This window comes from Anastrepha obliqua, chromosome 3 (genome assembly GCF_027943255.1).
Source record: "Anastrepha obliqua isolate idAnaObli1 chromosome 3, idAnaObli1_1.0, whole genome shotgun sequence".
NCBI classification, from domain to species: domain Eukaryota; kingdom Metazoa; phylum Arthropoda; class Insecta; order Diptera; family Tephritidae; genus Anastrepha; species Anastrepha obliqua.
In genome coordinates, this window is record NC_072894.1 from 69,575,317 (window position 1) to 69,595,818 (window position 20,502).

Consider the following 20,502-nt stretch of genomic DNA (forward strand, 5'->3'; position numbering starts at 1 on the left):
CCATAAGGGTGTTAGGATATCTGCCTTTAACAGCAATTGCTAGGTCATCTGCGTATGCAGTGACGTGGCAACCCCCTCTCTCCAGGGTCAGCAATAGCGAGTTTACCGCCAAAATCCATAGGAGAGAGGAGAGGACAACTCCTTGAGGTGTGCCTCTGCAGACCTGTCTGCTTAGAATAGTGCTGCCTAAATTAGCCGTTACCTTCCTTCTGACGAGTATTGCTTCTATCAACGTGTGGTTCAACTCCAAAGTCTTCTAAAGCATATACTATAGCGCTCGCCCTTATATTGTTGAAGGCGCCTTCTATATCTACGAAGGCAACCTGGTAAACTCTTTATCTGATAAACATTTTTCCACCGACCCGACAAGCGAGTGTAAGGCGGTTTCTGTAGATTTCCCCTTAGTGTAGGCATGCTGCGCCGAGGAGAACTTATTTACTGGTATAACGTCCGCTATCCTCTCTATATACTCGTCCGCTATCTTCTCTAGAATTTTGAGGAGGAAAGACGTAAGACTATTGGTCTGGAGTCTTTGAGGTTAGTGTGTGAGGACCCGCCTGCCTTGGGTATGAAAGAGATTTTTGTCTCTCCATTCGGCCTTAAATTGTTTATAAAAAAAATATTTATTGGTGATTATTGAGCACAATAGATCTTTCAGGTCACAGTAGGAAAATGCCTCCACTTAGAGTTTTGCGCTCATATCTTCTCTTTCGTAATGTTTATGCACGTTAACATTAACTAACTTTTCTTTACAAGTGTTTATTATTTTAACATTTTTCGCTCAATTCTCTCACGTAGCTTCTGTTGAATTACGAAACACCAAAATTTCTCTCAAAATCTACTTCAAACTTCGTAGTCCCTTTTTCTATTATTATAAAATTGTTATTTTTATCGCTTTCTCGCTCTGATTGTATTTTGAAGTATTTTTCAAAGATTGTTCGGCAGCTGGTCTCATGCCCCTCTCATCGCCTCAATTGTATGTATTGGAATACAAAAAATAACGAAATAAACGAGTATTTTTTTTATCCATCATCACTTGAGTTTGGTGGGTATCTTTTTAATTATATTAAATTGCTTTTCAACGCGATTCCCTCTTTCCAGCAGTCAAATTAAGGCAACTTGCGATCTGATTCGGCCGGCTGATGTTGTTCTGTTCTTTTGCTGCTGTCGTTGGTTATTGGTTCGTCTTAATGATCATGACATGCCATTGGCACTTCCGTCTCCCGGGCAATCAGCCGTCGTCAACAACAACACATTGCTGCTGCGACTTCTGCTGCTTCTGTTGATACGGCAATTTTCAACAACTGCCAAGCGTTAGCAAAGAAGACATTGAGGCAAACCGTCTATTTGTAGTCGTTTTATGTGTCTTCCTGTTCAATAGCGGTTTCCACTGCCGTCTCTCAATGGCCAAGTCTTGCCGGCATATTTATGAGCACATACAAATGAGATTTTTTTTGAAGTATTATATACACATGTTCATATATGTATTATATGCTTATTCGCAGCCCATCATCATTGCCATTTTAAAACTAATGTTTTGGGTCAAGACTTGAATCTTCCAGAATTCCTTTCAACTTTCAGCTTTAGTCTACCACAATTTCCATCGACTTACATATTTCGTTTATATATCCCTACAATAACCGATCTCCGCTTTAACTGTTTTGTTTGTTTATTTATATTTTTCAACGCTGATATATTTTATTGACATTTTGATATGTTTTTTCAGATATGCAACAATTTTGGCTTTCGATGTAAAAGTGGAGCGTGAAGCTCAGGAGATGGCAGATTCGTTGGGTGTGAAAATATTCCAAGCTGACATTATTTATCATCTGTTTGACAAGTTTATGGCCTATCGTGATGAGCTGAAGCAAAAGAAACGCGAAGAATTCCGCTCAATTGCCGTCTTTCCATGCAAACTTAAGGTGAGTGTCCACATGAATAAACACTACTTTGAGATGTGTACGAGTATACTCGTATATATGTATATGACATGCATATGTATCTATGTATGTACATTGGCATATTTTAGGAGCGAAGCGTTGAAAAATGCAATTCTTGTGCATAAATCAAAAATACAAAGTACAAAATTGCTTTTTTCATAACTGGGGTAGAGGACAAAACAAAAAGGAAATAGTATAACATGCACGTGTAGATGTGTGAAAGTTGGGGTAGAACTGAATGTAATATTTATTTTTTATTTTATAAAGGTTTACATAACAATAAAATTATTATACAAACTAAAAGTAGTTCAGCGCTAGCATCGGAGGCTTTCGGCTGGAAATGTAATATTATATATCGCACTTGTTACGTTAAAGCGTAACAACTCAAAATCTGAACATTTTTAGCAGAGACGAAAAACTGTTTCCGTAAATATTAATAATATATTACAAGGAAAAAATATGTAATTGCACGAAAATATCATTAAAAACAATATAACGGTTGTTTCATTCTTATTTGTTTAGTAGTTGCGCTAAAATAACAAATTTTTGAGTTGTTACTCTTTTCCTGAAATTTTGTTATACACTTAGTGGTGTTATTTTGAGTTGTCTCTTAACTTAAACTGTAACTTAAACAAACTTAAACAAACCGTTTGGTTGTAAACAGGCACAATTCAAAATGTTACATTTTATGTGACACAAATTTGTTCAAACACTTGGAGACAACTAAAAATGTAACTCTTTAGTTGAGACAAAAGAAGTTATTCTGAAAACAAAGAGAGAGTCATAACGGGTTTTTTAACGAAAGACTAGACAAACCACTGAACGATTTTGACAGTGGGTAGAGATGACCACTGTACATTGTTTTCTTGCAAAAAACTAAAATTTGGAAATTTTGAGTTGTTACGCTTTAACGTAACAAGTGCGATATCCTAAGCACTTTTTCGACTTTTCCCTTCAACAGATTCTTAAAAAGCCCGATTGTTTTTAAATGATTTGGCTTACAAACAAATGACAGGTAAATAACTGGAGATAAACTTATCATCTGCAGTAAATACCCAAGACTAGGCCTATATTCTGTGACGAATTTTACAATGTATACGGCTAGAACAAATTCGCAGAAAAAAGTTCCGTTGTTTTTGCTTTTGCTCGTATGCATTGTCTACACATAAATTATACTCAGTTTCATGGCAATTTCGCTGGTTAACAATGGAGTGGGGAGCTAAGGAAAATAGCATTGCAGTGATTGAAAACTTAATTATTCTACGATAATAATTTTTCCCCAACGTCTGGAGTGACAGACAGAAAAGCAAGTGGTCGCCCTCGCGTGGTTCGAACCAGTGCAGCCGTAAAATGCGTTTGAGAAAGAATTCGCAGAAATCTCCTTAAAAAGCAGAAAAGATCCTGATCCATGTCAAGACTAAATAGAGAAGATCTCCATATGAAAGCCTTCCGTCGCTCAACTGAGATTAGAAAATTGTTTTTAATAAGCAAAACGACAAAATCTATGCTAAAACTTCTAAAAACGTAAAAAATATCGTTCCAAGGGTTGAGCGTGGCCACCATCCATCCTCCGTAATGTTTTGGTGGTGAGTGCCTTGTAAATGCATAATATCTCTGAATTTCCTCCAGCGAGATTCCGCTCCACCCCATAAGGCAAAAACCGGTCTGCAGTGGCTAAAAGACAATATTCCTGGGTTCATAGCCGCAGAAGATTGGCCGCTTGGAACCCCACATCTGAATCCATTGGACTACAGTTTGTGGTCCAAATTGGCGAACATGATGGCCTTTCGAAAAACTCACAGAAATTTGGAGAGTCTCAAACAATCTTTGGTTCGAGCAGCGACGTTAATTTCCATACTCCATATCCTAAATTAATTTTTTTTTAATAGTAGATGATTAGGAGTCTTAAGCGTTCGGTGTTACAACCATTGCTTTTGCACTTATACTTGAATCGTTGCCCTGTTGAAGAATCAGATTTCCTAGCATTGCATTTTACAACATTTCAATATTCAAATAAGCTGCGTTCTTTTGCAACCGACCTGCAAAAAAACTTTCCAACTTGCTTACATATTCTTACTTCACAACACGGATGTAACCTGTCTATGGCCTGTTTTTGAAATTTGTGAACAAAAAACAAAATAAAAATTATATTATATTTCACATTTTTAATAAAAAAACTGAGCAACGCTATATTATTTAGTTGATCCATTTTCTTTCGTTGTATTTGTGTAATTTGCAATTTGTTGTAATTACCATTTCGAGAGCTCTTTCTCAAAAGTTGAACATTTTTACTTTACAACACTTTTAATCAGATCGTCTATTTTTTAGGTGCGTTCAAATAAAACCGATCTATTGTAGTTTCAATTCGTCTAATTTATTTTTATTTTTTTTACTTTCCACTTAATTTGTGAAACTATTTAATGTTCGCGTGCAATTTCGTTTGACGGTTTTATAAAACACTTATTGAGTAAATATCCTTCCTTCGCTCGCCATAAATTTGAAGGCTTTTCTCTCAAAATATTGAACATTTACACTCGTCGGTATATAAAATATTTTTCCAGAAGTTTGGAGTTTTGTGCGAATTCAATTCGGTTCTATTGATTCGCTTTAGATTTTGCGGAAGATTTTTGGACCTTTGCAGTTGGCAACGGCGAATATCGCAGGCGATGGAACGATGAGCTGAATGAGCTTTACGACGACATAGACATAGCGCAGCGAATAAAGATCCAGCGGCTACGCTGGCTGGTCAAGTGCCAAGGCTGCGAAAGTATTCGATGCGGTACCAGCTGGTGGTAGCAGAGGAAGAGGAAGGCCTCCTCTGCGTTAGAAAGATCAGGTGGAGAAGTACTTGGATTCACTTAGTGTGCCCAACTGGCGCCGGTTAGCACGAGAAAGAAACGATGATAGATGTACCTTACCAGCACCTCGCCACCATGTTTGAATAGCTCAGCCGGTAGCGATCCCACATGGCTCGCGTTGCACCCGATCGCAGCGTGGCTCTATAGGCAGCATATTTTCTTTCTGTGCCAGCATGACATTCCTCGTCGTACCAACTGTCGTCGAAATCCGGTTTCTTCTTTGGCGGTGGTACGTAGAGGCCGAGAAATGTTGCTCCATTAATCGTGCCTGCGGGTTTGTTGGACAGTACTCTCTGAGAGTAGAGGTGAGAGTCGAGTGGCGAATCTTCTGCCTGTCTGTAGTGATTGCAGCTTTTCGATGTCGAACATTCTTTGCGTAGATAGATGTACGTTTTTTGTTGCACAGAGACGTGTGCGCAATTTGGCTGCAACAAGGTAATGATCCGAGTCGATGTTGGCACTTCGGATCGTACGTACATCTAAAACCCTAGAAGCATATCTTTCATCTATCACAACATGTTCGATCTGGTTGCGCGTTTTTTGGTCAAGCGACAGCCAGGTAGCTTGGTGTATCTTCTTATGTTGGAATCTGATGCTGCAGACTACCATGTTTCGGGCCCCGGCGAAGTCGATCAGCCTCTGTCCGTTACCGGATGTTTCTTTGTGCAGACTGATTTTTTATGTGTCGCCTCCCAAACCGAGCGTACAACCAGCTCTTTTGGGATGCTTACTCTTCTCACGTTGACTCGCTCTCGAACGGGTGTTCGGGAGCTATCCAGGGGATATTTGAACTAATCCTAGAAGTTGTGAGCTACTTGAACCATATGTAGAAGAATCGTCCTGACCACTCCCAAATGAATGGCAATCAGTAACTTTCGCCACTTGCGTGGACTTCTACATATGGAACAATCCTCCAACAAATTCGCTAAGCCAAAATTAAGTCGCATTACTGAACTATTTAATATTGAACCAAGCGATTAGTCTGTTCATTTGTTTTCACTCAACAAAACTGTACCTGCAAGCACGTTGGAGAGAGGAACTGAGCAACTCTTCCTAGCCAAAACTATCCTGTAAGTTAGTCCAAAGTTTTTCTTCTCACAAGTTCAGGAAAAGTGTCTAACGATCTAACGGTCAGTTTTCAAGTGTCTCGAAAAACAGAAAGCGGTGAAAAAAAATAAATTTATATTGTAAAATCTTTCAAAATGTAAGTAATTATTTATTTTTAATTTAATATATTTTAATAAGTTTTAATTGATCCTTCGGCCAAATCCGTGTGGTACTAATGAATACTCTGAAAGTGTGACCATTTTACACTCAAGGCATTAATTATTTTATAAACAAGCCGACTGACGTTTTTGCTACAAAAGTGCATTTTGCGTTCCTGTACCAATTTGTAGTTGTAATATTATTGCTTGACAATTTCACAGGTTTCAGTGGATGTGTAAAGGAACAGGAATGTCTGATCGAGTTTAAGTCTCTGAATTGTGAAATATCGAGTATGGAATAAAAAGGCGGTTTAGATCCGTCACATCAACCAATACAATATCACTTAGCCACTGTGAAACGCTGGTACAACGAGTTCCAACGAGTTCGTCGATCCTTGCAGGAGGAACTTACTTATAGAGAAGGCCGTTCAAAAACAATTCTTGCGCCAAAAACAATCGAAGCTGTGCGTCAATTGATAACGCAACATCTTCATGTCACTTAACGCGATATTGAGGCGTCCTTGTATGTACATTAGTGTGATGAGCATGAATTCAACATTGCGTGAATTTGACAATTAAGGCATAAATTGACATTTGCCAAAAAAAGGTTCGCGTCAATTTGTGTAAAGAAATGTTGACGACATTCAGCTGCGGTGGTTCAAAGCACGTCTATGACATCGCAACAGGTGACGAATCTTGAATCCATGCATATGAGATGGAAACCAAACAGCAATCGCCAAGCCAAGTTTAATCCAACAAAAGTTATTCGCGGAAGAAGGATGTCAAAACAAATGGACGCCTGTTTTTTTGAAAAATCTGCAGATGTCGCAACTGTACCACATAAATCGGAAAACAACCATTTGTTTGCTAGGAGTTTTCGAAGAATCAAGGAAAACCAACCGCCAAAGACGAATCATCATGCTTCACAAAGACATTATACACATCACGCGCATCACAACACAACACGCTCACACAAGAGATTACATCCCTGATTTTTCACTTAATTATTTCTTTTTGCGCCCAAATAGCAAAAATAAAATACGAGGTCAATTTGGAAAAGCTTTCGTTGAATTTAAAAAGAATGTAATTTAAATTAAAATGCCACAGATGAGTACAGTAATTTGTTAAACTGCGCGCATCGATAACTCATATCTGTCTATCTGCGGTAGCGTAAAAATATCAAAATATCAACGAGTTGTATCCAAAAAAATGCATCACATACATGCATATGCGTATGTAGGTTTACACGAATCAATGCCAGAATAGAGAAATACAACTTTGTGAACCACACTTAGATTAAGTGAACCAACAACTAACGCAGCAAGCACAACCAGCTAAATTTCCGCGTATTATCTAACTTTGTTGTTGTTACAGATAGGTGCTTTTTAAGAAGCAAAAAGCTAAGTTGAGAAGTAAGAACCAGTTTCAATGGTACATGAACTTCTTAGATTAAGTCAGCTCGATTATCTGTTAGGTAGTGCCACAGTATATACAGATATTTTATTGCATTTTGCGTAGCAGCAGCCAGGAAGTGGAAAAAATTGCCTAACGTAATTTCTGTGCATAGGCCATGAAAAAATATGTTGGTGGATCAAGTGGGATTGCTATTGATTGGCAAGTTTATTATTGTATTACTTGAATTTGAGTAATTCAGTTTTCGAATTAGTGATTTCCTGCTAAGTTGGGAAAAAAAGTTTATAAGTATATCTCAATGTTTAGCTACTGGCTTTCTTGTTCAGTAGCTACGCGTAGAAATATACTTGATTTAAAGCAGCTCAACTCAATACGTAACTCTGATTGATTTTTCTGCAAATTTTGGTTTTCTTTACTAACCTGCAACTAATTATAGCTGAGTGCGTAGCAGAATATTTTGCGTTCCTTTGGCAACCCCACAGTTGTTTTCCATATCTTCTTCATATAGCTTCATAAATTTTTTGGAGGAAGGGCTACGTTTCCATAGCTGATGTGACCGAGTCATTTGATGAAAAACGCTTTCCACGCAAGCATTTTTTTAGGTCTGGAAACAGCCAACGGCCAAAATCGTGTAAGCGGTTATCGCGTCAATTAAGAAAAAGAGGCAACAGTCGAACTTTAATTGATAGATTTTAGCCATTGTCAAAACGAAAAATATTTTTTTCTTTTGCAAACTGGGTCTGTTTTCACGAACTTTTTTTTGTACCTGGGGTAAAAGGTAAAAATAATATTTAAGATTTATCGTTTTATCAGTTTGTATGTAATCGACAAATAAAATTCTTTTCGTATCCCAGAAAACTGATCTAACACCTTCTTGGCAGATTTCTGGGCACGAACTCGTTTCGGAGCCGAAGACCCAGGTCCACATAAATCTTTAGTCTCGTGTTTTCTGATTTAGGATCATAGTGATGAATCGACGCACAAAATCCCTTTTATCCTTTCGAAAACGCTCAAGGTGTTGCTGAGAAAATCGATCCATTATTATTGAATAAACTGGTATACATATACAGGGTTGGCCATATTAAACTGACCCATGTGATTATTAAAAAAATATGGAAAAAGAAACATTTTTTTGTGTTTCATTGTGAAAAACATTTAATTTAGTTCAAGGAGATTCGTTTACATCACTTTTTGAATATGATATCGCGCAAGTGGTCGCCCTTAGCTCGTATAGCGTAATGTGCCCGTTTTTCGGCGTTTTCCATAGTTTTGGCCAGCGTCTCGGCCGATATGGCGGCTATTTCCCGTCGGATATTGGCCTTAAGTGCGCCTAGTGTCTTTGGCTTGTTGACGTAAACCTTAGATTTCAAATAGCCCCAAAGAAAAAAGTCCGGTGGCGTCAAATCCGGTGATCGTTGCGGCCAGTCAAAATCGCCGCTTTTTGATATCAAACGGCCAGGGAACAAAGTCTTCAATAAGTTGACGGTGGCTCGTGCTCTGTGTGGTGGTGCGCCATCTTGCTGAAACCAGAAGTGCTCCATACCATTTTCACGAACAATCGGCATCACAAAATCGGTTATCATGGCCCGATAACGCTCTTGATTACGGTCAATGGTTGGTGTTGCCCATTTTCAAAGAAGAACGGCCCAATGACCATATCAGCGCAAATGCCACACCAGACTGTAACTTTTTGGTCGTGGAGAGGTACCTCTTCAATAATTTGAGGGTTTTCAGTGGCGTAGAAACGGCAATTTTGCTTATTTACGGTTCCGTTCAAGGAGAAATGGGCCTCATCACTCATAATGATTTGATGCCAAAAATCCTCATCAGTTTGGGCAATTCGGACGACAAAATTGGCATATTCCAAGCGACGAGGCTTATCGGCCGGCAACAGTTGTTGATTTAGTTGTATTTTGTACGGGAATATCCCCAAATCCAAACGAATGATACGTCGTAGAGTGGTCCGAGGGATGTCCAACTGAGCAGAACGACGATTACCTGACGTTCGCGGCGATGACTCGATACTGGCTCGTACGGCCGCGATATTTTCGTTAGATCGTCTTGGCCGCTTTTTATTTGGACGTCGGGTATTAGCCACAGTACCGGAAGACAAAAATCTTTTGTGCATTTGCTTGATTGCGTTCTTTGACGGCGCACTTTTCACTTTATTTTTTTTTTCTCCACGCACGTTGCGTTTTTACAATCGAGAAGGAATTTTGAATGTACAGCTGAACAATTTCAGCGCGTTCTATTGGGGTGTACTGTTTCATGGTATAAATCTCCTTCGACTGACGCTTCCAACGCGGTATGTCATTAGCTGATCTGAAATTACAGTAAAAAGTTATAGGGTTACTCAATGGGTCAGTTTAATATGGCCAACCCTGTACTTGGTGATAAATGTTCAGAAGGTGTGGCCAATATCAGAACGTTAGCATCTCTCAGTGAATTTAAAAGAATCAGCTGATTGGCTGACGTGACCGGGGTCATGACAACGGTTTGTGCATGAAAAAACTGAAAGATATAGGAAAAGAAATCAACACAGCCTTCGCTCACGGTGTAAGGCGTTGCTTCGTTGCTATCTGAACAACGATTAATTGCACGAGTGTGTGAATACGTGAAGCGGCAACGAAGTAACATCCAGCAAAACTACTGATTCTTTCAAAATCTCTGAGAACCGATTAACGGTCTTTTTTTGGTCACATCTTCTGCATTCTGTCCACCGCTAGTCGTACGCAGGGATAATTTATCTCTTTTTTAATTTTAAAATTCAAGTCCTTCTTTTTTCCTTCTGTCGTCAGACCAGCAGAAAAACGATTAAAGTTTTCCGTTTATTATCATTATTTAAAATTAACTAGGGGATTCGAGAAGTCAAAGTAGGGTGAACCTGACTAAAACCTGTTCTGGTAAAGCATGCATTTAGCTATCTAAACTGTATTTGCTATTTCACTCCATATGGAGTGTCAGAAGATATTCTGCTCTGTGCCCAATTTAATGTTTTACGTGCAGTATCGCCGTAGCCGAATAGATTGGTGCGGGACTACCATTCGGAATTCAGAGATAACGTAGGTTCGAATCTCAGTGAAAAATGCAGGAAAAGTTTTTTCTAATGAAAAAGCTCGTCATAAAAAATATGTGCCGTTCGGGGTCGGTTGAAACTGTAGGTCCCTCCACATCAAAACGAACACCACATATAGGAGGAACTCGGCCAAATACCCCAAAAGAAGCGCACACTTTACTTTCATTTCGAAGCGAACTTTGAAAAGAGTCAATCGATGAAAGAGTGAGGTAAACGTTTTTTTACTTGCAAATCTTGTGCTCTATATAATATAAATATAGAAAATCGTTGCGTTGGTGGATATCAATCTCGGTATGTATTACCTTCTTGAACAGCTTAAGCTATTTCGCTAAATAGTGTAAGAAAACGAGCAAGTCGTTGCTTCTTTCTTGTACTAGGTGATGGCAATTAATCACATCCACCATCATGACCATCGAATACTTTCAGCATGATTAAAATTGAAATTTTAAATTTGAAAAGTCGAGCCAAGAAACACCGAGAGATTTGGTAACTCCTAAAACTGGAGGAAAGGAGAGAAGTAACAGGAGGAATAATATAGGATAGAATAGAGAAATATAGGTAGGTTAGTTAAATCTGTTAGAATTTTCTAGATTCATTGGTAAATCTGAGAGAATCAATTTTACTCCTTCTGATGACATCGGAATCCAAAATTCGCAGCCTCACTCTAGCAAATGCAAAACACTCACAGAGAAAATGATCAGTGTTATCCGCCTCCTCTAAGCAAGAGAGGCACATCGGGTCCTCAATGATTCCCATGGTTGTCATATGTTGTGTCCTGTAATAATACCGACCATTAACCGAATGTCTTTTCTTCCAAGTTTTAGAAGAAAGTCCGAAAGTTTTCTGTTCGGGCTTGTCATAAAATACTTTGCAGTTCTGCAGCGTTCTAGATCGGTCCATCGCTTTTCTTGTGAATTGCATACATAATCGCTGATCCACGTCATGATTTCTGCAGAACCGATTCCGATTTTTGATTCTGGTCTCTGTGGGAGAACCGCTGATCCATAGTTGGCCAATTCATAGGCAATTTCTTTCCCTTGAACACCGCAGTGTCCTGGAACGCATATAAGAAAAACATAATGTTTTTGCAAGACATTCTTGAACAATCTGTCACAAAAGACTCCAATCTGTTTCCCGCTCCATCTTCATTTTTTTTCGATAGCAGAAAATAGTCGAACACGCAAAACACTTGTCTTATTTATGTTCCTTAAAAACTAACTAAACATTCTATATAGCTAAAACCGTGAACATACCTTCGAGACGAGTGTACCAACATAAAAAAAATAATAATCGAGAGTCGAATGTACGTAACCCACTAACTTCGCCTTATTTTTTGAACACACCTCGTACATATATACTTATTTCGCTAATCAATGCCTTGTACAATACTGTGAAACACTTTTATTTTCCCTTTTCTAGATCTTGCCTCAATTTATCTTCAACAGTCGTGATCCGATAGTAATGGGTGTAATGGTGGAGAACGGTATTGTTAAAGTCGGAACACCTATTTGTGTGCCCAGCAAAGAGGTGAGTAAATCCCATGTTTGTAAAAAATTACAATAATTATATACATAAGGTAAGTAGGTAAATAATAGCTAAAGTAGAACAAATTCATTTAAACGGGTTCAGATTTGTTCCTTTTTGCACAGTATAAAAAATATATATAAATATATATAAATAAAAAAATATATATATTAGTATACAAATAAAAAAAAAATATATACAAATAAAAAGAAATATAAATATAAAAGCTAACAATTGAGAAAAAAATACAAAAAAGAATTTTAAGAATAAAACTAAAAAACTTCCATTAATGTTGCTAGACTCAACATCACTAGACGAAATTAATAATCTATTCCATATGTAAATAGGTGGCTAGGTATGTGAATTATATTTTATATTCCCATTTATACTTTGATAAACATTAACAATGAATATCCTTATTTCCATTTAACTGATTCACTCCGTAGGATTGCAACAATACCTCCTCATTGTTTATACAAGCACTCACTGTCTACGGAAATTTGTAATACGATTGTAGTCGTACGCTCACTTAAGTTACTGAAAAGGTTACGCCGAGCTTCACTATCCATTTGTAGAAACTTTAAATTTTATTCCACCGAATTGAGGGATATGTTGCTTTATGAGAAACTTTTTTCTGGTAGAAAAGGGCGATTTGTCATTGCCATATAAAACTCGCTTGTACTACTGTACATATACCGTTCATTTGCTGTAAAAGTGTCATAATATTAAATAAAAAAATGTTATTAGATAAGTAAGCAGAAATGATAAGTATGTTCGGGTTGGAAAATCATCCATGTGGAAGAAACTGCTATACATTGTATGCAAAACACAAAAAAAAATTTTTTAAATCAACGGGAGCGATTTCAAACTTGCACTTTGTTATACTTAAATTTAATGCGCTGTAAAAGTGAATACCTTAAAAGTTTCTAAATATTCCAATTAACTAGTTGACATGTTTCTTTTTTTTTAATTTGTTAAATTTTTGTAAGTTTCATACAAAGTGTGGAGCTTTGATTAATCAGATGTTTGTTATACAATGAACCATATTTTTGTAAAAAATGATCGAAAAAAATTTGGGTTATGTTAGGACGAATGCATGTATGTATATCGAAAATGAGAAATAATTTCATCTTCAATTTCACACACCTTCCACTTCATTCTGTGAACTTTTTTACGGCTCCTCGTTTGATTTATGCGAGTATGTTTCAAGCAACTTTCACACCTGCTTTACAGCAGCCGCAATGAGCTTGTTCGACAAGCTCAAATTCAAAATCTTTTGCAAACATAATATTTGCTAAGTTTTATAGTCTGATTAAGGAGACAGCCGTAATTTCAACCGATTTGTCAGTAGCGCTCACGCACGATATCGGAGCAACAGGTACCATCACTCTATTGCGTTACGCATAATCATACGATTTCTTGATCTCGACAGACTGAAGGCAATTTAATTTTGAAAAAATTTGAACTTTATAAAGTGTCATTAAGTATTTCGATGCCATACTATAGGAACATGACTCTTTGGAACTAGCCCTTGTGTAAAAAGCCTTGCCTTGAGCCCATTTTCTTCTTCCCTGAAATATAAAAATTAAAAATATGAAACGCGATTGTACTTAATTGCTCGATTTTTCTTCATTGCTACATTTGTTTCTAACAGTTTAACGAGGTTAACCGGAATTTGTAAAGTACTATTCACAGCAGTTTAAGGTTTTTACTCTTCACCTCTATTAATCAGTTCGTCTACCTTTTGCGCACTCACAACTCAAATCATTTATATCAACTCGAGTACGTTATTTTGTTTTATTCCTTTCCACGTGATTTTCTAAACGGTCGGATGCCAAATATATACTTATCAATGTTTTGCTTTAACTCCTAGTAGATCATAGGGCTCGGATGCAAAAGAACACAGCTTATTATAATACTTTTTTTGTGGGGACAGACTAGCCAGTACAGCAATCAGACACAATTAAGTCCATTATACTACACTCGGGTTCCCTTTTTAATTATCTTTAAATCTACTCGACCTCCGAAGAAATTTTGAGTAGATTCTGTGATGCCAAGGAGCCAAGGTGGTCGCTTCTTAACACATCAGTGGCAAAGACCTCAAGCCTGATTCGAGCGAAGGCCGGGCAGACACAGAAAATTGTCCGCCGTCTCATCCTCCTGCAGCCTCCATCTGCAGCCTCTCTCAACCTGATAAGCTCGCTTGTGGGTTAGAGTAACCCGTTAGCTAACCGTGGCTTTGATGCCTTCAGAGGGGAGTTGCTGTACAGGCTCCGAACCAAGGAAGTTGGCCTCATATCCCATTTTGGCTAAAGATACAGAGATCTCGTTACCCGCGATACCCACGTGTCCCGGGACCCATGTTAGCATCAAGCTGTTATGTGTACTGACATAGTTCAGCCTGGATTTACAGGACTCGACTACCCCTGATGTGGTTGGGGAGCTGCCATGAGCGTAGCTTGGCTATCCCTACAGACACATATAGATCTGCCTCTCCATCTGTTTTCCACAACAAAGTTCATCGCTTTTTGAACAGCATACACCTCCGCTTAAAACCGTGCTCGGCCCTGGAACCGCTAAAATGCGAGAACAGTGTTTGCCGGGTTCATTTTCTGAGTTTGACCACAGTCTCAAGTACGACCCTGGGCTTCGATCCAACGATCCTTGCCATGCCCCCTCTGTTGTCCAATGCCGGACAGGGGCCATACCAATTCCCATTGTGTTTCAGCCTGCAAATGGCTGTCAAGGCCTCTTCTTGGATGAAAACATCAAGTGGTGGTAGACTAACGAGAGCATCCAATGCTGGATCTGAAGTAGTCGGAAAAGCTCCGGAGCTCGATAAGATCCTCTTGACTTCGCCGAGAGAGAGTCTACCCACTGTTGCATAGGTGATAATAGGTCTTATCATAGCCGCGTACATCCATAGGATCTTGCTAGGAGAAATACCCACGTTTTCCCAAAGACATCCCTGCACTGTCATAAGGCTGTGAGAGCTTTGGATGTCTTTGTTTCAACGTGTGACTTCCAAAAGAGTTTACGATCGAGGATTACTCCAAGATATTTGATTTCTTCGGACAGCTGGATTGTGACTCCTTTTAGCTCAGGCAGAACGAGTCCATCAAACTTTCTCCTTCTGGTGAAGAAGACAATACCAGTCACCAGCACCAAGTGTTAATCATATCCAGAGCTTTCAGCACTTTTCTGCAGATCTTTGTAAGCGAAGGGCCTGTTACCAAACAGGTAACGTCGTCCGCATATGCTTGTGCGTAGATCCCTTTGTTTAAGTTGGTGAACAAAGGATCGATTACTATGCGCCAGAGCAATGAAGACAGCACACAGCCTCTATTAATCCCGGATGACCCCAGCAGATCTTCCTCTGCTCGCACTGTGACGATTCTTTTAGCCAGCATCGAACGAATCCAATTCATTATCACCCGGTCTACGCCTGGATCATACATATATACATACATATTATTGACACAGGTGGGAGCGTGATTAGCTTTGAATAGTTTACGGAGTGGCATAAGTAAATAACATAAAGAATTTTTTCGATTCAGCTTTATCTATATTTGCTTACTTCATTTAAATACTTGTCTACATACTATTGCCAATTAACATTGCGAGGGGTGTCTTTTTTCACAATTTCAGAATTTTCAGTAGGTTACTAATAATTCTGAAATATTTTGTAAATATATCATATATAATACTTTATACATATATATACATTTGATGTGTGCATCTACAGTTGTGTTCAAAATGATAACATAAAACAAAAAGTTGTATTCATTAAAAAAAAAATACTTTTATTCAGTAGTTTTTTTACCACAAATTATTCATTTCATACAGTCTCTCCATGCATTTGAAATCTTTTATTAATATTAGGAAAAAAACGAAAAACAAATATTCGAATACAAAAACTCAATATTTCCCTGTTCAAAACAATAGTTCCACCCTTAGAGGTGAAACACAAGACTTGATAAAACAATATTTAACTAATATTTAGTTGCATAACCACGATTTTGTATTACTGCTGCGCATCTGTGTGGCATGGAGTGTGTGTGTGGGGAGTTGCTTTCATGCATCCTGGCCTATGTTTCACAGATATTTGGAGTTTGATGGTCTGCGATCGGCAACACTCTTTTTTTATAGCCTTCCATAGATTTTCGCTAGGGTTAAGGTCAGGCAACTGATCAGGCAACGACATGACCTCAACCCACTTGACCCGAAACCACTTGTTGGCAAATTTACTTGTATGTTTTGGGTCGTTTTCTTACTGGAATAATCACTTCAGTAGCATATTACAATTCAGCGTATGGCATCACTACATCGTTTCTTTTATGAAGTGGATTGGTCCAACTGCACTACAAAAAACAAAATCCCCATACCATCACTTTCGCACCGCCATGTTTGACTGCCTTGACCGTGTATTGGAGATTATATTCAGCATTTCGCGGACAAAGGATATACTGCCTAGAGCCAGTTTCTCCAAATTAGTTTCATCTGTGCACAATATCGTTCTCTATTTTTACTTTGACCAATTTCCGTGTTCTTTGGCAAATTTTAAGCATACAATACTTAGTTGTTTGTAAACAATGGAACTACGAACTGTTACGTCACTTTCATTAACACTAACCTTACCCCACCCGGTCAAATGACCGGTTACAAAATTGAATTGCAAGGCTGTACCTGTTTCCTTTATATTATATAATACAAAAAAATTAAAATGTGTGATTTATTATTTTATTGTTATTTGAAAATATTAATTATGTATTAGAAATAATTAAAAATATTTTTGAAAAAACAATTACATAACCGGTCAAATGACCGGTTGCGGTAAGAATAGGTATACGTGATACACCGGTATGGTTAGTGTTAAGACCTAAAGGATTTTTTTATTTCTGCAGAAAACACTGTAGGTTCTTTTTTAGAGACTTGGAGTATATGTCGATCGTCTTCTCTGGTAATTTTGAGTTTAAAATAAAATAAAATAACATAGAACTAAAACGGATGTACAAAGCGAGGAAAGTGAATATAATTCCAATAATTATATCGTTCACTGGATTAGTGCCTAAGCACCTAATAAAAGTTTTGAAGAAGTATGACTGCCAACACCTTTTAGAAGACATGCAGAAGTCGACCATACTGGACACGTGTGCAATAGTTCGTAGATTTTTTAATATTTAAGCAATAGTAATCGCATGGGCGTAGAACTTGGACTACGCTCCACCAGAGCACAATCGCTTGAAAATTTTATCCGGGATGTGTAATCTCCGGCAATAGCAGAGATGGATTAAGCTCAAATAAAATAAAATAAAATGAAATGAAAGTCTAATCATCAAAAATATTTCAGAAAATCACTCAGAAAATTACAATGTTTAACTTTTAAAACATATAATATCGAACAATTGTTTCTCAAAAATTAATAATTTTGTATTAATTTATTAAATTAAACTTAGAAAAATCTTGCTGGCTCAAGATAACGTAGTGAAACAGCTATTTTAGGGCCTCAGTGAAACCAAACGGTAACGGTAATATCCATGCACACGAGTCAAACTTCAAAAGGATTTAGTTCCACTTCATAAGTTTCTTTAAATTTTTTGGCCAAAACTCATAGTTTACTTAAAATATTAATATTAAACGCAAGCATTTTTTGGCAGAACATTTTTACCTCCTACCAGTTGGGTCTTTTTGTGCCTTTTGTTTTTAAGAACTTACACAAAAGTTAGAAGATTTAAATATTCTACGGAAATTTTAAGGGGAAGATTTTACTAGGATTCAACGAAGATGAAAACCTGCTACGCACTCACAAAAAAAAAAAATAGTTCCTTAACACCTCAGTCACCTTACTTTTATTTTGAAACAGGTTTCACCAAACACAAAAATCTTCAAACATTTTTGTTTTAAGTACTACGGCAACGGCTTTATAGTAAAATTTAAAATATTCATTTTTATACCAATAAATAAACCCATTTCCTATGTATTTATCCTCACCTTGAATGCGCAGTGCGAAATTTCCTTTCCATTAACAGCAGATCAATTGCTTCCTTTGACGTCAAATAGGAATTTAAATCAATTTGGCGCATCCTCTTTTGATTGCATGAAAAACTTGCTATGTACTGTCAAGCTGTACGTTGGCTACATATTTCGAGGAAAGAAAAAATTGCTCTTCCTGCCGCCGGTATACCAAAACCGCTTTTTGCTGCGACGGTCATGCCACAATATTTATGTACGTCCAAGCTACTGACAAAGCCAAATCCAAAGTGGCTTGTTCCTTTCGCTGTTGCACTACGCTGCTGCTACTGCCGGATTCACATTAAAAGCAACGTAATTATAGCTTCCTCAATTATGCCCACTCTGCAACTAGCCGCCTGAAACTTTTGTTTGTCGTTCGTTCGCTTGGCCATCGTATGCTTACCACATACAGGATCTTTCGAGTTGGAGCTTCTGTTATAGAAATGTTTTCTTTTGACAGCTGCCATAGTTCGATGGGGTGCCGTTTGACAAATGTGAAGTAGAAAATCTAGAATTAATTGAATTTAATTTTTTTTTATTTTTCATATGAACATATCGGTGGTGTAAGTGGAAACATGTTGTTGTTGTTTGAGTGGCTGTCTATCATGAATTGGGAAAAACTTAATTAGCACCTAGCTCCGTTTTAATGCCACAATGGTCTGTGGTTTTGGTGGTTAATTGTCCACACGTGCTATTCGGTATAGACACTTCGAGAAGAGAAGATATCTAAATTCCAGGACTTAAAGTTCGTCAATGTTTTGAGAAAGGGTTTGACAAAAGCTCGTAATTTTGCTCTTAAAAAACCCGGGAAATTGCAAAGATAGTGAACAAAAAACCTGCTCTCTTACCTTCCAGTGATCTGCGAGAACCGCGGTTAATTTTGAGATGTAGCGTCGACCGTACTCAAGCAGTGTTTGGTCTTTTATACGTTATAGTCAGGCCATGTCTTCTTGGAGATGGCACAGGACCACCTTATGAACCCTCCCATCATTTACTTGCAACGCTGCAATAGTGAGATTCTAGTTGCGCCTTGGTCCGGCTGAAGAGAACTTCGTTGTTTCCACTTATAGCAGGCTCATCCGCCTTATCGTTACCCTCAATGTGAAACCATAGATTATCAAAATTTGACAGTTGAACATCATTTATGGCATATCAAGACGATATTTAATTCACATAGTCAACGAAGCAATCAATTTATTGCAAACAAAATTACCGGGAAAAATAATTTATCGTCAGTCTGCTGAAATTTTGCTCCTACGATTGTGCGATTTAACGCATTTGTACTATTTTTGCGGGGCCATGAATAAACCAGAAATATTTGTTGCTCTGTAAAATAACATGCAGAGAACGTAAATTTATATAAAAGGCTCAGGAATGAATGGGCAGGTTAAGTGTCTAATGCTAACAAAACGCGGCTAAGAAATGTTTATTATTTCAATACGACTGGGGGAAAAGTTAACATACGAGAGTTGACATAGCGGAGCGTAGCCAACAAATTTACTTCAGCTCGATGTGACCATTTTTTGCCTTGACTATGATGGTCCAGAAACAAATCACAGTCCACTCGCGGACAATAGCTTTTTTCAGCGCCTCGAGACTGGACAATGAATCTTTTAGCTCAGACTTTGCCCTCCAAAATGGCCCAAAGAGAATAATCCATCGGATTCGCATCTGGTGAATTTGAGAGCCATTGTGTGGGCGTTATGAAGTTCGGAACGTTGTTTTTAGCCATTCTTGGTTCACTCGTTCTTTGTGAGTCAGTGCCGAGTCCTGTTGAAACGTCCATGGTCTACCACCGAAATGTTTGTCTTCCCACAGCTTCAAAACAACCTCCACAATACTTTTCCGATAATATTTCGCATGTAGATACCTTAACGCCAGGCTCGATGAAAACGATTGGAGAGCGCCCATCTGCGGTTACAGCGGCCCAAACCATTACCTGTGGCGGGTGCTGCCTCCTGGTGGTCAATCGATGACTCAAATTCTCGTATGAACGGTCGGTCAAATGCACCCTATCGTTTTGGGAGTTTACGAATTGTTTAATTTGAAAAATTTTCTGGTCAGAAAACACAATGTTCGGAAATTTCGGCCAAGCGAAGCAACTCCCTCGCCCTTTCGAGTCTGATTTGTTGCTGCTTTGGTGTGAGATCATACGCCTTTGGGATCTTGTAAGGCTTGATTTTGAGATAATTTTTCAATATGCGGCGGATGCTACGATACAATAATGCTTGTAAACAAACGCACGGATGTCAGCTGCGCGAACGGTCTGAAGTTGGTTACACTTCGAGTGCCGGACACGTTAGCTGCAAAGTTAGAAACTTGCTCTGAGACCAGAGTGCTGCTTATTTGGAAGTTGCTTTAGGCGCAGCCTTTGGATGAAGCCGAAAGAGCCGAACATTTAATATTTAAGAAATTACTGAAGCTTCTTTGAGCTGTGTTCACCTACAATATTGTTCATAACAACAGAGACCAAA

General features: G+C 38.2%; 1 protein-coding gene across 1 annotated transcript in view; it reads left to right on the forward strand.

Annotated features, from left to right (window-relative positions):
• The window catches only part of LOC129242903 (eukaryotic translation initiation factor 5B), a 149,556-nt gene that overhangs the window by 94,030 nt on the left and 35,024 nt on the right, over positions 1–20,502 (forward strand). Inside the window, exons 6-7 of the mRNA XM_054879819.1 lie at positions 1,727–1,922; positions 11,912–12,019. Coding sequence (XP_054735794.1) covers positions 1,727–1,922; positions 11,912–12,019 — 304 coding nt within the window. The remainder of the gene's footprint in view (positions 1–1,726; positions 1,923–11,911; positions 12,020–20,502) is intronic.